Source organism: Polyodon spathula, chromosome 21 (genome assembly GCF_017654505.1).
Source record: "Polyodon spathula isolate WHYD16114869_AA chromosome 21, ASM1765450v1, whole genome shotgun sequence".
Classification (NCBI taxonomy): Eukaryota; Metazoa; Chordata; class Actinopteri; order Acipenseriformes; family Polyodontidae; genus Polyodon; species Polyodon spathula.
In genome coordinates, this window is record NC_054554.1 from 8,427,781 (window position 1) to 8,441,525 (window position 13,745).

Consider the following 13,745-nt stretch of genomic DNA (forward strand, 5'->3'; position numbering starts at 1 on the left):
ATTGAGTAATAATTATCACATAGAAGCGAACTCAATACATCAGAACTACTGTGCAGATTGTACCCCCAGGATCAGGAAAACCATGCTTATTTAAATGATATATAACATCGCCACAGTAACACATTATTCCATTTAGTGCTGGTTGACACCATTTGTACATTTATGTAAGATGAATGCATTCAAATTATTTAGACGGGTTCTGTCATTTTTATTTCAGGCCAATGACGTAATGCAGACCTCATCAAGTTTGTATAACATAAGTGTTTTTGGTCTGAAACATGTTGGGGTTCTGGTTTTAGGGTCAATTCAAAGCCTGATTTCTGATTACAATGTCACGAAGCTGTTATAAAATCAACGGATACGGTCATTGCCAAGGATATTTTTTGTATGAAATTACGTTACATTACAGTGTAAAGCTTCTAAGGTTTTATTGCTTTTCTGTTTTCTGTTACTTCATTCATTATTGAATAATACTGTGTGCATTTATGTATTATTGAAAAACTGAAGGATGCAATCTACCAATAATAGAACCCTTTATTTGTGAGAAAGTTCTGATTTACACTAGTTAATACAATAGCACTTGCAGGAGTTGCCTGCCCATGGTGACCCTTTTAGAATCATGTTGCTTCCACTTGCTAGGTTTTATTGATCTCTGGTGAATGTTTTGGTCCACAGCATCAATCCCAAATGTACTAGTGTCTCTGTCATATGTTTTCCCGGCACATTTCAAGGGATGGAATTCCACCAGAAATTAAATATAAACAGGAGAAAAAACATTAAACTTTCATAATTACTTCTCTTTAAGCTTCATTAATATCATTAGACAGTTTTTATCGACTGTCACAAGAGCGTCTCATATTCCACCCTCACACGTGGTTGTGGGTTTATGCTAGATTTTTGTAACTAAGTATGCCAAGTATACCCTTGAAGTTGGTTGTCTTGTTTATCGGGGTGAGCAATTAAAAAATTAAAATTCTTAAAACTTTGTGATTTACAAATAACAGAACAACAAAAGAGTAAATACAGCTCAGTAACTGGCTGTCAGGAGAGTAATGTTTTGGGACCAAATGTAAAACAAGTAAAGAAGAAGCTATTATGAGTAATCCCCTTTAATTTTCTTTTCTCTTTACAGAAAACATGATAATGGAATGCTGATGGCTTAGAACGACCTTTGGCATGAAGACTGCCACAAAGCACAACATTTAGAAGTATAATCACTAAAGAAGACAGACAACATTATCATGACTACATTCTTCAGAGCCTTGTCCTTATTAGTATTCTTTTTCTTTTCTTCAATTGATTTTTTTTTTTTCTTACAACAAAAGAAGCAAAAGAAGTAAGAAAAAAAGAATTTAAAAGATGACGACGACGACAAGATTTTCTCTTTAGGTGAAAAATATTTAAACATGTTGTTGAGTAAGCGAACTTAAGGAAAAAAATATTAAAACTGATGGGAAAAAAAATCCGCAAAAGAAAATGCATCCCTCAGTGGGTGAAAAAAGACAATAACCTTTAACCTCTCTGGGCACCCTGGGTGTATTACTATGGAGACAGTACCCACTATTTAGGCATATGTACACCCCCACCCTCACCCCCCTTCAAATATCACAGTTTATTTTATTTTTCATACCTTTTACAGACCCTACTGCTAACCCTGCAAAACTACCATGTACTGTTTAAAATAGCTCTACTGTATTTCTTTTCTGTTTTGTAGAAAAAGATTGAAAATCTGAGATTTATCTGTGCTTCTCAAGTTTTTAATTTGCATAACAAGCAGAACGCAACAAGACCCAGGAAAAAAAAAAAAAAAATCCTTCTCCCCTAGTTCAAATTACCATTTTTATTAGATATAGTAAACATGTAGAAACTGATGTTAAAACTTCATTATAACGTTTAAATCACTGGTGTGAAAAAAAAAGAAAATAATTTAGGTGGAAGATAGATTCTAGTTGGAATTGTGTTCTTATATACTCTTATGGATCAAAGCTCTTCAGTGAATACTAGTGTGTATACATATGTGTGTGTGTGTGTGTGTGTGTGTGTGTGTGTGTGTGTGTGTGTGTGTGTGTGTGTGTGTGTGTTACCTGGAATGCTTTATGAATGGATGTATGCAAAAGCCTAGTGAAAAAAAGAAAAAAAACACATTTCAAATACATTACATATTCTAGTAACAAATGGCATGCTACATAAAATTCTGCATTTGTGAGATTTGTAATGTTTCAATGTGTGCCAATTTGAAGGACAATATTGATAATATCAATATTTCCCTAATATTGCAGAGAGTTTTTTTTTTCTAGTTTGAAGCATACAGGATTGTGGCTGTCAGGTTTGCTCTATATGGGTTAAACACTTCAAGTAACAGTCGTTTGGCATTAATCAAAGCATGTAGAACTGCGTTTAGGAACTCTGCTGCTGCATTACAGGTTTGCAGTATAAGGATATATTTAAGGCATACCTCCTGCTCCCCTCCAAACTATAACATTGTTTAACAGTAATGAGAGCACATGTAGCTTTCCACGTCCCGACTACCAGTCTGCAGGCTCTGGAGGCGCAGCGAGAGAGAGAGGGAGATAGATACTGTCCCTTTTAACCTGCTGTATTCCCTATTTCCCATCAGCACTTAACATTTTCACTGTGTTGTGACTGCAATTGTTTCACTTAACACTATTGAATCTGTTTCTGAGGTATATGGAAATCCTTTAGATGATGTGGCTGGAAGAGATCCAGGGTTGGCAGTTTTCTTGTGCAACTAAAGCACGGCACAGACTTGGGCTAGGTTTATTTATTTTTTCTTCTTTTTATTAATTTTTTGGAGTATTTTTCTTGCTCTCCAACATGTCCACCCCCCCATCCCCCCCACCAGTCCCTGGTTAAAGGGACTGCCTGCCAGCTTGCTCAAGGATCAGTCTCTCACTCAGCTCCCACAGGAATGCAGCAGTTCCTTCGTTCTGGGCTTCCTGCGAGGGCAGGCAGCAGTAGCAGTTGTTGAAATACATCCCTCCCAGGCCTTCCAGTTCAGGGGTAATGGCACAGTAGACAGTAGTGGCCGCTCCTTGTTGCTGAAAGGAAAGGAACAAGACAGTGTGCAATTAGAAGACCTGTTGGACTGCAATCCAAGCTGGGGTGCCATTTAATAATAAACTGACAAATCAAATTTGGCAGGTCAAGTGACTTTCTTGACATTTCTAACTTTCTAACTTCAGAAAGGAATCATGTGCATGAATGAAATCTGTGCATCATTATATCAACCCCCACAAAAAGACCAGAGAACCAAGGAAAAAGACTAAGGTGCTTTTTGTTTTGCATGACCCAAGAAGCACTTAACAGAGACCTCCTCGACAATATTGTTTGCCCCATCCCGAGAATGGAAAGTGGATGAATTACACACCGTACTAAAGGTTTTGTAACAGAAACAGGATGGCAACTTCTACAAAACTTAACTCGATAAAGTTTGGATGACTTCCTGGCAAAGAAAAATACCAAGGCATTGTATATACCGTATGTATGTGAGATATGGTTATTACTAATCTATAAGCTAAGATATAGATAAGGAGACAAAACATATATAAATAAATAAATACATACATAAACAGATATTCGTTTTAAATGCTAAACTGTAGACTGTACTGAGGAATTCATAGTTTAGGTGGCTTTGCTGTAGCTTTGCAACTTGACAAAGTGACAAAGTACCAGGAAGGAAGTGCTTACCATTAAGAGTAATTATTATATCTATAGATTATAGGGATATATATTATATATATATATATATATATTATATATATATTATATATATTTCTTATATATATTAGTATATATATACACACACACACACAGAGATCAGTGCATTTTCTTTTAATACTTCACTTTTCTCTGTTAAAAGTAAGAGTTTTAGCTGAAAGCTTAAAGGCAAGAAGCAGAGTAAAATGCTTCATAAGTAATTTGATGAGAAGTGTAATCTGGCATCTTTGATGTTTTACAAAACCCTGCCAAAAATGAACTTGGTTGCTCCAATTAAGCACCACCATATAAAGTCCAGAAAGGCCCTGAGCCAAAACTGTCTATTCATCTTTTGTCAAAGGGATTTACACATCTGAGTGAGTCAATGGCATCTGCCAATGTTGTAAAGGACTGCTCAGCTGAAGAGAATGAACAAGTTCAAAGTTTATACTGTTTTTGGAAAACATTATTTAAATTATCTACATCATAATAATAATAATAATAATAATAATAATAATAATAATAATAATAATAATTGAGAAATACTGGTTGCGCAATACTAAAGTTTATATTTTGCTCTTGGCAAACAACATTCACATACTTTACTAATTCTTATAGCTTCATGTACCCCAATGAGCAAATTGACCACTTTGACCTGTGACCCACATATGGTACTTTATCAGGGAGTGTGGGAATCAAATGGGAGTCATAACAGGAAAGCATGCCGAATTGACTCATAATGTGACAGGTTTCAGGGGAAAGGAAAAAAAACAAACAAACGTAAACTACAGTTTACAGAAGGCTGAACTATTGAAATTTGACTACAATGTACAGAAGGCTCAGTGTTTCAACAAGGATTCCTTATTAATATGAAGACCTCCAATTTTAACACAGCACCCTTATCTATGTAACTTGGCAAGGTTCCCTTTGTAACTGTATTGAAAACAAGTAGACTATCACTTCCTTTAGAGTGGAAATGATTGCTTGATTATGCTGGCAAATATAATATGGGTTGTCACCTGCCACCATCAAATGTCTTCGTTCCAGAGGAAAGTGTTGAATTAAGTTTGAAACAAAGATGCCTTTTTTTATATGTAAGCATTGGAAATACATAGAAAACAATGTTTAGAATAAATACACAAAGTTAAAATGCAGGAAACATGTTTCATATTCTATACATTTTTTTTTTTTATCGTTCTTTATCTTCAAATGACAGGCCAGTATTTAGGGAAATCATCAACCCATCAAGGCAAACGGCTGCATCTCCTTCTGGCAAATGTTAACATAGTCGCGCTAAAATAAATTTTTCAGAGCTATAGTACAAAGCTATTTAAATGAATTTAATAAGTAAGATTCAGACCTTATGTGGGGGGGGGGGGGGGGGGGGGGGGCGCGTTGAGATGCAAAAGGTTAGGAATACGCACAGGAAATAATGAACACATATTTTGGAAAATGTACTTTGTTAATAATACTGATGGTGCAGAAAGAACAAACCTGTACACATTAAAACATTCCACTGCTATTTCCAGATATTTTTTTTTAGCTAGAACTGTAACAGTTATGTTTTTTTTTCTTTTTTTCAGTTGTATTCATTTTTTTTCTTTAGTTTGTTTTGTAAACTTTTTAACCTGACAAATAAAGCAGACTGCATTCCTTTGCCTGACGGAATACAAGTCATTTTTGACAACATTTGACTATACCCAGGCCTGCGGGTACATAATGATAAGAAATCATTTACTGTGATCAATCACCCAATGACCCTGCATTTGACCTTTCAGAGAGGCTAGACTGATTTACAAGGTGTCAATGAATGGTAGGTGGCTCAGAATTGAAAAAGAAATGTACAGAAATTAAAATAAACAGGTACATAATATGATTGTAATCCAACCATGCTAGTCGCACACTGAGCTAATCATTGTGCAATCACAGGTCAAGCATCTGTAACCTTAGGTCCCATACAGGGGCCAAGTTGAAATGATAGATATACTGAATAAAGATACAGCACTCCCCAGCTCAGCCCCCCCACCCCCCGCCCCCTTACCCCATTTTCCATTTAATCAGGTTTCAATGCCATCCCCTATCTGCCCAAACATTTGCAAGCTGTCGAGGCAGACCGCTTCATCAATCTTGTTAGTCTATGTGAAATTACCTTGGAGTCTTATTTTTGGATTAAGCAAAGAGGGTCTGGGTAATAAGGGACCATCATGCTGCTTCACATGTCATTTATCAGCCCATGCAGTACTGTCCGAGCAGGGAAAGGTTAGAGGCTGTTAATAAATTACTGCTTTCTTATTGAGAGAGCTCGTGTCCTTCTTCACTAGAGATGTTACTAGACAGTTCTGTTGCATTTATCCTTATAATAACTCCTCACCATGTGAACGGGACAGTTTTCCAACTTGTATTGTGACAGGAGCAATCATAGTACATCAAGATACAGAGCAGTGCAGTGCAGTATGTTTCCTCGTTTTTTAGTTGTTTTGTTGTTGTTGTTGTTGTTGTTGGAAATTATACATTAATATATATTATGTCCAGTACACAGTATGTGTACATAGTGCACAAAGGTAGCCCATTTCCAAAGCACCCATATAACAGGCTAGCCATACAGAATGTGCTGTGCAACATGCCACAGTTTTGAAAGTACTGACAAAGATAAACACTCCGGACCAGATGGAGACCACCAGAACTTAATTCTACCTGGATTTGAACCCAGGCCCCAAAAGTGAAAGACAGTTGCCCCGAGCCACTGTTTCCACTGCGCTATTAAGTCTCTTAATTAATTATTGTGACAATATTATTTGTATAGAATGCTCAAGCTAATTTCTTTATAAATGGATGCTTTGTAAACAAAGATCCCTTTGGGAATCCCATTGTGTTCCCACTCTTGTTTAAGCATTTCTCCCAAGGAAAGGCTGGCATGGGAGGGGGGTAAATGCAAGATGGTTAGACAATCAAGATACATAATCCTTAAGGCTAGATTAGTCCTAATGATAGAAACCAGCCTGTTCTCAATAAACATCAATAAATTGAACAGATTTTTTCAATTGTTTTTTTTTTTCAGACTTGATCAAAGGCACTGGCCCTTTAAGATCAATTTAAGACCATTCCTCTCGGGTTTATTAGGCAAAGAAAACAGTACCCAGATTCAGAAAAAAAACAGCAGACGTAATAGAGTGGCATTGTGTGCATGCCACACAGAGAGGAGCAATTTATTACACAGCGGTGTGGGAGATGATGTAATAAGAAAGCATTTTGCACTGTGGAATAAATGATGATCTCCACGCCCTCTCCATCTTACACCGGCTGGTGATAATGCTCCAGCTCTGGAGTTCAAATTATACTGCTTAGCCAGGAGAAACAAAAGATTTTTGACTGTCACTGCCTTGGTAAAGTGGCCTATATATTAAAACCTCCTTGAATACTGCATGGTTCGTCACAGCTGGTAGCATTCAACTTTAGGGACACTGGTTCAAATAGCATTGAGGGCAAGTAATGTAGTAAAACGTGACGGCACTTTGCTGAGCCTAAATATATACTGTATATATCACATTGGTTTCTAAATATATCACTAAATATATCACATTGGTTTCTTCTTCAAATGCCACCTCACATTTGGTGCCCCCCCCTCCCCACTCCAAATACAATACTACAGGTATAGAAAAAGTAAACTGCTGCTTGCTGCCAATTTTTTTATCAAATTCATTTCAAAGCCTTTGGATATCATTCTTTTAAGAAGAACATTGGTTATGACATCCACTCTTAAAAAACACCAATAGAACCAAACATCCAAATAGAATAAGATACCAGATTACTATTAGAAACTGTAGACTTTAAAGAAGGTAATGTGGATGCTAAGATGTTCTTGCACCTTTGGTTTGAATTTATCTGAGCAGCTTCCTTTCTCCCAAGCTTCCAAGTTTATAGCAATAACTCTAAGATGCACAGGATAGTATTTATCCTCTAGAGAAATATACTATGCCAGGAAAAGGGAAAACAAATACTAATAATGTAATCAGCAGAGGAAAAAAGTAGCATGTCTTAGATTATACACAGATAATGGATCTTCTAAATTATTAAGTCATGGAGCTACTGCCCCCTAGCCTGTTGATGGTGTCAAATGGACAGGAAACAATTTTCCAGCACTTTAACCCTTGCAATGTCAGGACAGATTGTGGTGGTTGAGTTTGCCGGACATTAACGCTCAGGGATTGAAAGGTGAAAGGTTAAAATCGGACACAGAGTTAACAATGACCCTTTGCATTTCAGTTGAACAGAACAGGATTTGCTTTCTATTATCACATTAAAAATCAAAAACCTGTCTGTATACAGTACAGGCTCATGATTATTTCACTCACCCACAAACAAACGGCAAGGTAAAAAAATGATTTTGGTGCGTTGGCAGTCTTTTATATTGGGAAGGGTTAAAGCCAATTCAAATTGCCAAGATGAGAAAAGTTACCTTAACATAAATCATGGGCTGGCATTCAAATGCTCACGCCACATTTGCTTGGAATTGAAGTTGAATAATTATTGCTTCTTACTTAACATTTTCATGAATATAATTTGCAACCACACCACTTTAAAATACAGTAAGATCTTTGAAGTGGAAGTGTTGTTTAATATTAAATGGTTTGCTGTGATTGTTAGTAAAATGTAGACAGGGCTAAATCGTGACTCAAGACTGGAAGAAATTATATCTTCCGCCTAATTAGCTTAACCCTGTGTCACTCAGGTCCTCTGACCTCAACTAGTGGTAATCTTTAGGAGATAGCAAATTAACATACTGAGCCACCCACCACTGTTGTTTATCAAAAGAGGAAAAGCTACTTAAAATGTAAAAAGGCAGATTGAGTATAAACCACAAATTAAAGTCAGGGGCTTCTAAACACTGTTGTGTTCTGTGTATAACATATTTTAGCTGTAACAATTACTGTAATAATGGTGTTTCTATATGAATGGACCTGGTTATTTATTTATTAAATCAACCTATACAGGTGATCTTCTAGATCTAGCAATATACATATAGATAGCCCTTGGCATGTGGCTACTGATACCTTTCAAAGGAAATGTAGATCCTGCTGGGTTTTTAAGAAAACGAGGGGAACTAAAACCACCTGATTCTTTCACACTGGTTTTCATGGTTCATCTTTATGTTGATTGAAGTACGGTATCCCTCAGTGGTATGATCTTTGGACTGAGTTTATTGTGCACAAAGGACTATGTACTATACAGGACTTTACAAAAAGAAAACTGTGGTCTCTCTAGTATGGACTTTACTAGAGTTGTCCACCAACCCAACAGATTCCATTTACATAAATATTAATATTTCCAACCAGCTCTCTGATGGAATTCAAAGACATTGTATGGTCAATGACAGCAGCAATATAAAGTGTACATACCAAAGCAAACCAAGATTCCACAAACGAGACAAACTCAACAATGGGTTTTTGAAGGAACTCAAAATACTCTTAACTTTTGCAAGGAAAAAAAAGAAAGTGACCTCATCAGAGATATTCTGAATGGAAAACTGTTTGGGTCAGACTGTTAAATGCTATAAAGTTCAACAAATGGGCAGGAGAGACCTTGTTAACAAACCAGCCACAGGGTGTGGCAAAAAGGGGATGAAGCTGGAGTGAACAAGCTTGGTGTTTAATTCATTTCTTCCAGATAATAAAACAAAATGCCACATGATCCACAATTAAACAAAAAAATAAATACAAGGGAATGTATTTTTGCAATAAATAATAATAATAATAATAATAATAATAATAATAATAATAATAATAATAATAATAATACATTTAAAGTATAACAATAAAGCAAAACTGAAATGGTAGAGAAATAAGGCCTGACAGCTTAATGTTTTAGGAGATACCTCCCTTGTAAAGCCAGATGCCTCTGTGATGTGTGTAGAGTACAAGTCTGTGTGGTTTTTTTGTGTAGAACCATAGGCCACCTCTAAGGACAAGTCCAAGACTGCAAGACTTTCAGGGCTGTTAATATTTTATTAGTACATAGAGTCTCATTTATACTGTTTCCATAATTAATGACAGTAGCATGGACACTGCCTTTATAAGGAGAGATCTCTGTCTGTCGGCCGACAATTGCTCTGAAACTATAGACCGTTTCATTCACCAGTACTTTGCCGCTAGTTTGTAGTGCTCTATAGTACGTACTGTTGCTTTAGTCATAGGTGTAATTGTTACTGCACTGTTAACATATGTTTTGAAGCCCTATATGCTAATAGAGTACAGCAGATCAATATTACCTTAATTATGCTAGTGGTATACCTTAGCATAGAATAAAAAAAAAAAAGGTTATGTCTTTACAAAAAAAGAAAAATCATGCAAATGTTCTCATTATATGCATGTGATAAAAACTACTCTACTATAGAAGATATAATAAAACTCATTTTCTCTTCTCCTAAGTTGACTGTAAATAAATAATAATACTATTAATTATAATTAAAATAAAATAAAAAACTGAAAAAATGTAGATCTTTCTGTCCTTGTCCGTCTTTGTAAATAGACTGTAAATAACAAAATGCTATGCATGCTGATACTCTATCAGTTCTTTCAGGTCATTTTATAAACAGTAATTCTCATAAGGCATGTACTAAAAAAAAAAAGAAAATGCTTTGTTAAACTGGACTCTTCAAAAGTGTCTTTGATGTTTTCTTGCTACCTGTTTTCCTGTTGTTTTCACTGTGTATTATCCTCTCATATTGCTTCTAATTTAATGTCTTTGTAAAGGTACATGGTTGAGGCAACAAATGTAAAAAATGCTAACCTTTGAAAGGCTATTCTACATAATAATGAAGGGGGGTGATGGGGGTTGAGTCTCTGCTCATGCTTACCAACCTGTGGTTATTCTAAACTCACCATCATATAGTGCTTACGTACAAAGAGCGAGTTGTTCTACAGTTTATTTTAAATGATGAAAGTCTAGGGCTGACTGCAGAGTTTGACATTTATAACCTAATACAGGAAGCTGCTTAAACTTAAACTTTACGGATGGCTTTGCCTGCATCACAATCAGAGTCTGATAATTGCCTGGACGGTATAACTCCCACTATGCCAGCCAACCGAGTACAGCTATAGATTTTTTTTTTTTTACTGGTTCAGATTTCTCACTTAAAATAGTCTGATTGAATCGGACTGAATATTCACAAACAGTGAAAAGGACGATCAAATCAGCCACATTACTGATAGGGTTGGGGAGAAAAAAAAAACATACACTATAAAACAGGGATTTTAGTTTATTTAAAAATGTACCTTGATTAGTGTATAATGTTTTTGCCATTTTTTGAGGTAAAACTAAATGTATGTCATGGATATTACCTGACTTTTACCTCAGAATGTATGATTGAGAGATTGAAGATATGGATATGATTGAACTGCCATGTTCTAAAAGTTATTGAACAGATTTTTAAGCACAGTGTAATGTGCAGTATTTCTATTTATCTTGTTTAAACACATTACAGGATTACAGCTCTCAAGTCACTTCAGAAAAACCACAATAAACCGCACAGTTGCCTCAGCCCTTACGAAGGAATTACATGTATCGTGATAAAGACAAAGACGAAATAGGCATTGCTAATTATGCTTTAGCTGAGGACTGAATGGGAACTGTTTTATAGGAATGTTTATTTTCAATCATGCAAGAACCATAACTATCATGACAGATGGAAGTGTCTAATTTTTAACCTGTGCTAAAGATATTTTAAATTTAATAAATAACCATTGTAACAATACTCACTGTCTTTTCTGTATTGCTTTTGGGGGGTTCTTATCCATTTTCTACTTTTTAATATATTACAGCCTCCTAAAATTAGCCAACAACGATTTCAAATTGATCAACAATACTGTGATAACAACATTACACTGTGAGCCATGCTGGAAAACAAACTGTGCAGATTTCAACATCCTAACTTGCTGTGGGCAACTACAGAACTTTTGTAGATGCATCACATGGGCCACATCATACACTTGAGGTCTATCCTGAAGTCGAGATCCTGTAATTGAACTTGTCGAGGGGAACCAGGATTACGGTAAGTAACCCATAGTTTTGTTTTAACAAATAGAACCGTCACATTACAATATGGATATTGAAACGTATGGTAAATGGTCATAATTGTTTTTAGTGCAACCTTATAAAATATCCAGTTATTTGGTAGAATAATGGTTAACACAGCAGCCAATATTTATGAAGAGCTTAAGGACTCTGTAAACCCCCCCCCCCCCCAGAATGGTGTGAAGAGGCGATCTTATTAGAGCCATTTACTCAGGTTTTGTTTACCAAGCACTCAACGGCCTAGGCCTCAACAAGCCGACAGGCTATTTGAGCGTGCTCCACACAGCTGTGGAGAGGCCTGAGAGACAGCTTCGACCAGATAAACAGTATGGATGACAGGCAGTTCAACAGCACAGGCATTCAGTCTGCCTAATGAACCATTTGGGGAAGATTTAAACAACAAAACACACTCCACTTCAGGCTAATTTGTTCACCCAGAAAGTTGCAATCGAGTGCAAAACAGATGAAAAATGCCCTTTCAGAGAAAGGCCTCCTGCTTTTTGCTCTCCTGAGGCCAACAATGATAATGTGAACTGTCACTAATAGCCTTTTCATACCTGCACACCCTAGCTGAGCCGATCCCTCACGGTATGGCTAGTTTCACACTTGTCATTTTGTGGAGCCAAGCAGAGTCGGAATCATGAAACTCTGGCTGGCAATATATCTGGTACTGGCTTGGTGTTTACAAAAAATAAAAGATCATAACAATAAAAGCGGGTCAACCCGCAAAAAAAGTAAATAATATGATTGAATGGACGCAGTTCTTGTTCACAGACCTGAAACTACCGGCGCCGATATGTTATTATTATTAAGGTTCTCCGGGGCAGCGCATCAAGTAAAGGCTCGCCACGTGGAGTGCAGGAATGCGTCCAATAGCCTGGAGATCGCAGGTTCGAATCCAAGCTATGTCATTGCCGACTGTGACCGGGGGTTCCTAGGGGACGAAACACAATTGGCAGAGGGATTAGGTCAGCAGGGGAATCCATGGCTCACCGCATACCAGTGACCCGTGTGGCTGATAGGGCGCCTGCGGATCTGCAGTGGAGCCATTCAGACCTGTGTTGTCCTCCGGCACTATAGGTCTGTTGGCTTCGCTGTGAATCCACAACTCAAAAAATGATGGAGTGGCAGGAGCACGTTTCGCAAGGACACATGTTTCAGCCTCCGTTTCCCGAGTCGCCGGATGGTTGCAGCGTTGAACTGGGATAAAAACAATAATTGGGCATTCCAAATTGGGGAGAAAACTGTGGTAAAAACCATTGGCAACAACTAAATTCACATTATATATATATATTAGTAGTAATTAATCTAACTTCACCTGCATTCACCTGAATTTGGAAAAAAAATTCACCTGCAAATCAGACACTCAAACTATAATTAATCAGTGGTCATATGTCAATTATGCAGCAATCAATATGGAAAGTTTGTGTTTTTCGCACTTGTTTTTAAAGCATTTAGAATATTAGATTAAAAGAGGGTTACAGCTGTAGTGTTTGCCTCATAATTACTGCAGATTTATCACAAAGTTTAGGCACAACCTGTATTCTGCTACATCAAATATGCTCGCTGGAGTAACTTTCAAATGTATTAATTGATTCAAAAATACAAATGCATCTTTATAGGTAAATTATTAAAAAAAATACACAAAAGTGAGTGTTTCAGGTGATAGTGATCTGCATATATGCTCTTGTACAACTCTTCTGAACCAAGTCTAGGTCTAGATGCAGCATGACAGTGGATTGTCACATCATAACTCTGGAACAAACTTATGACAGCAACAAGGAACCCAGAAAAGATCTGACAATGACATGTCTAGGTTAATATCGGTGTAGGAGAGGGATGTGTGGTAATACAGAACTGTACTGGACAGATATCTTACCAACCAAAAACAGCCATTTAGCTTAATACCAGAGAGGCGTGAAAGTTTAATTAAGACAACAGGCAGATGTTTAATTTAG

The 13,745-nt window shown here is 36.7% G+C and overlaps 1 protein-coding gene across 1 annotated transcript in view; it reads right to left on the reverse strand.

The window, feature by feature from the left end:
* Nucleotides 1-1,134: 1,134 nt before the first annotated feature.
* The window catches only part of LOC121295984 (WW domain-containing oxidoreductase-like), a 361,431-nt gene continuing 348,820 nt past the window's right edge, over nucleotides 1,135-13,745 (reverse strand). The window contains 1 exon segment of the mRNA XM_041221095.1: nucleotides 1,135-3,059. Within this exon segment, the coding sequence (XP_041077029.1) occupies nucleotides 2,871-3,059 (189 nt within the window). The 3' untranslated portion in view covers nucleotides 1,135-2,870.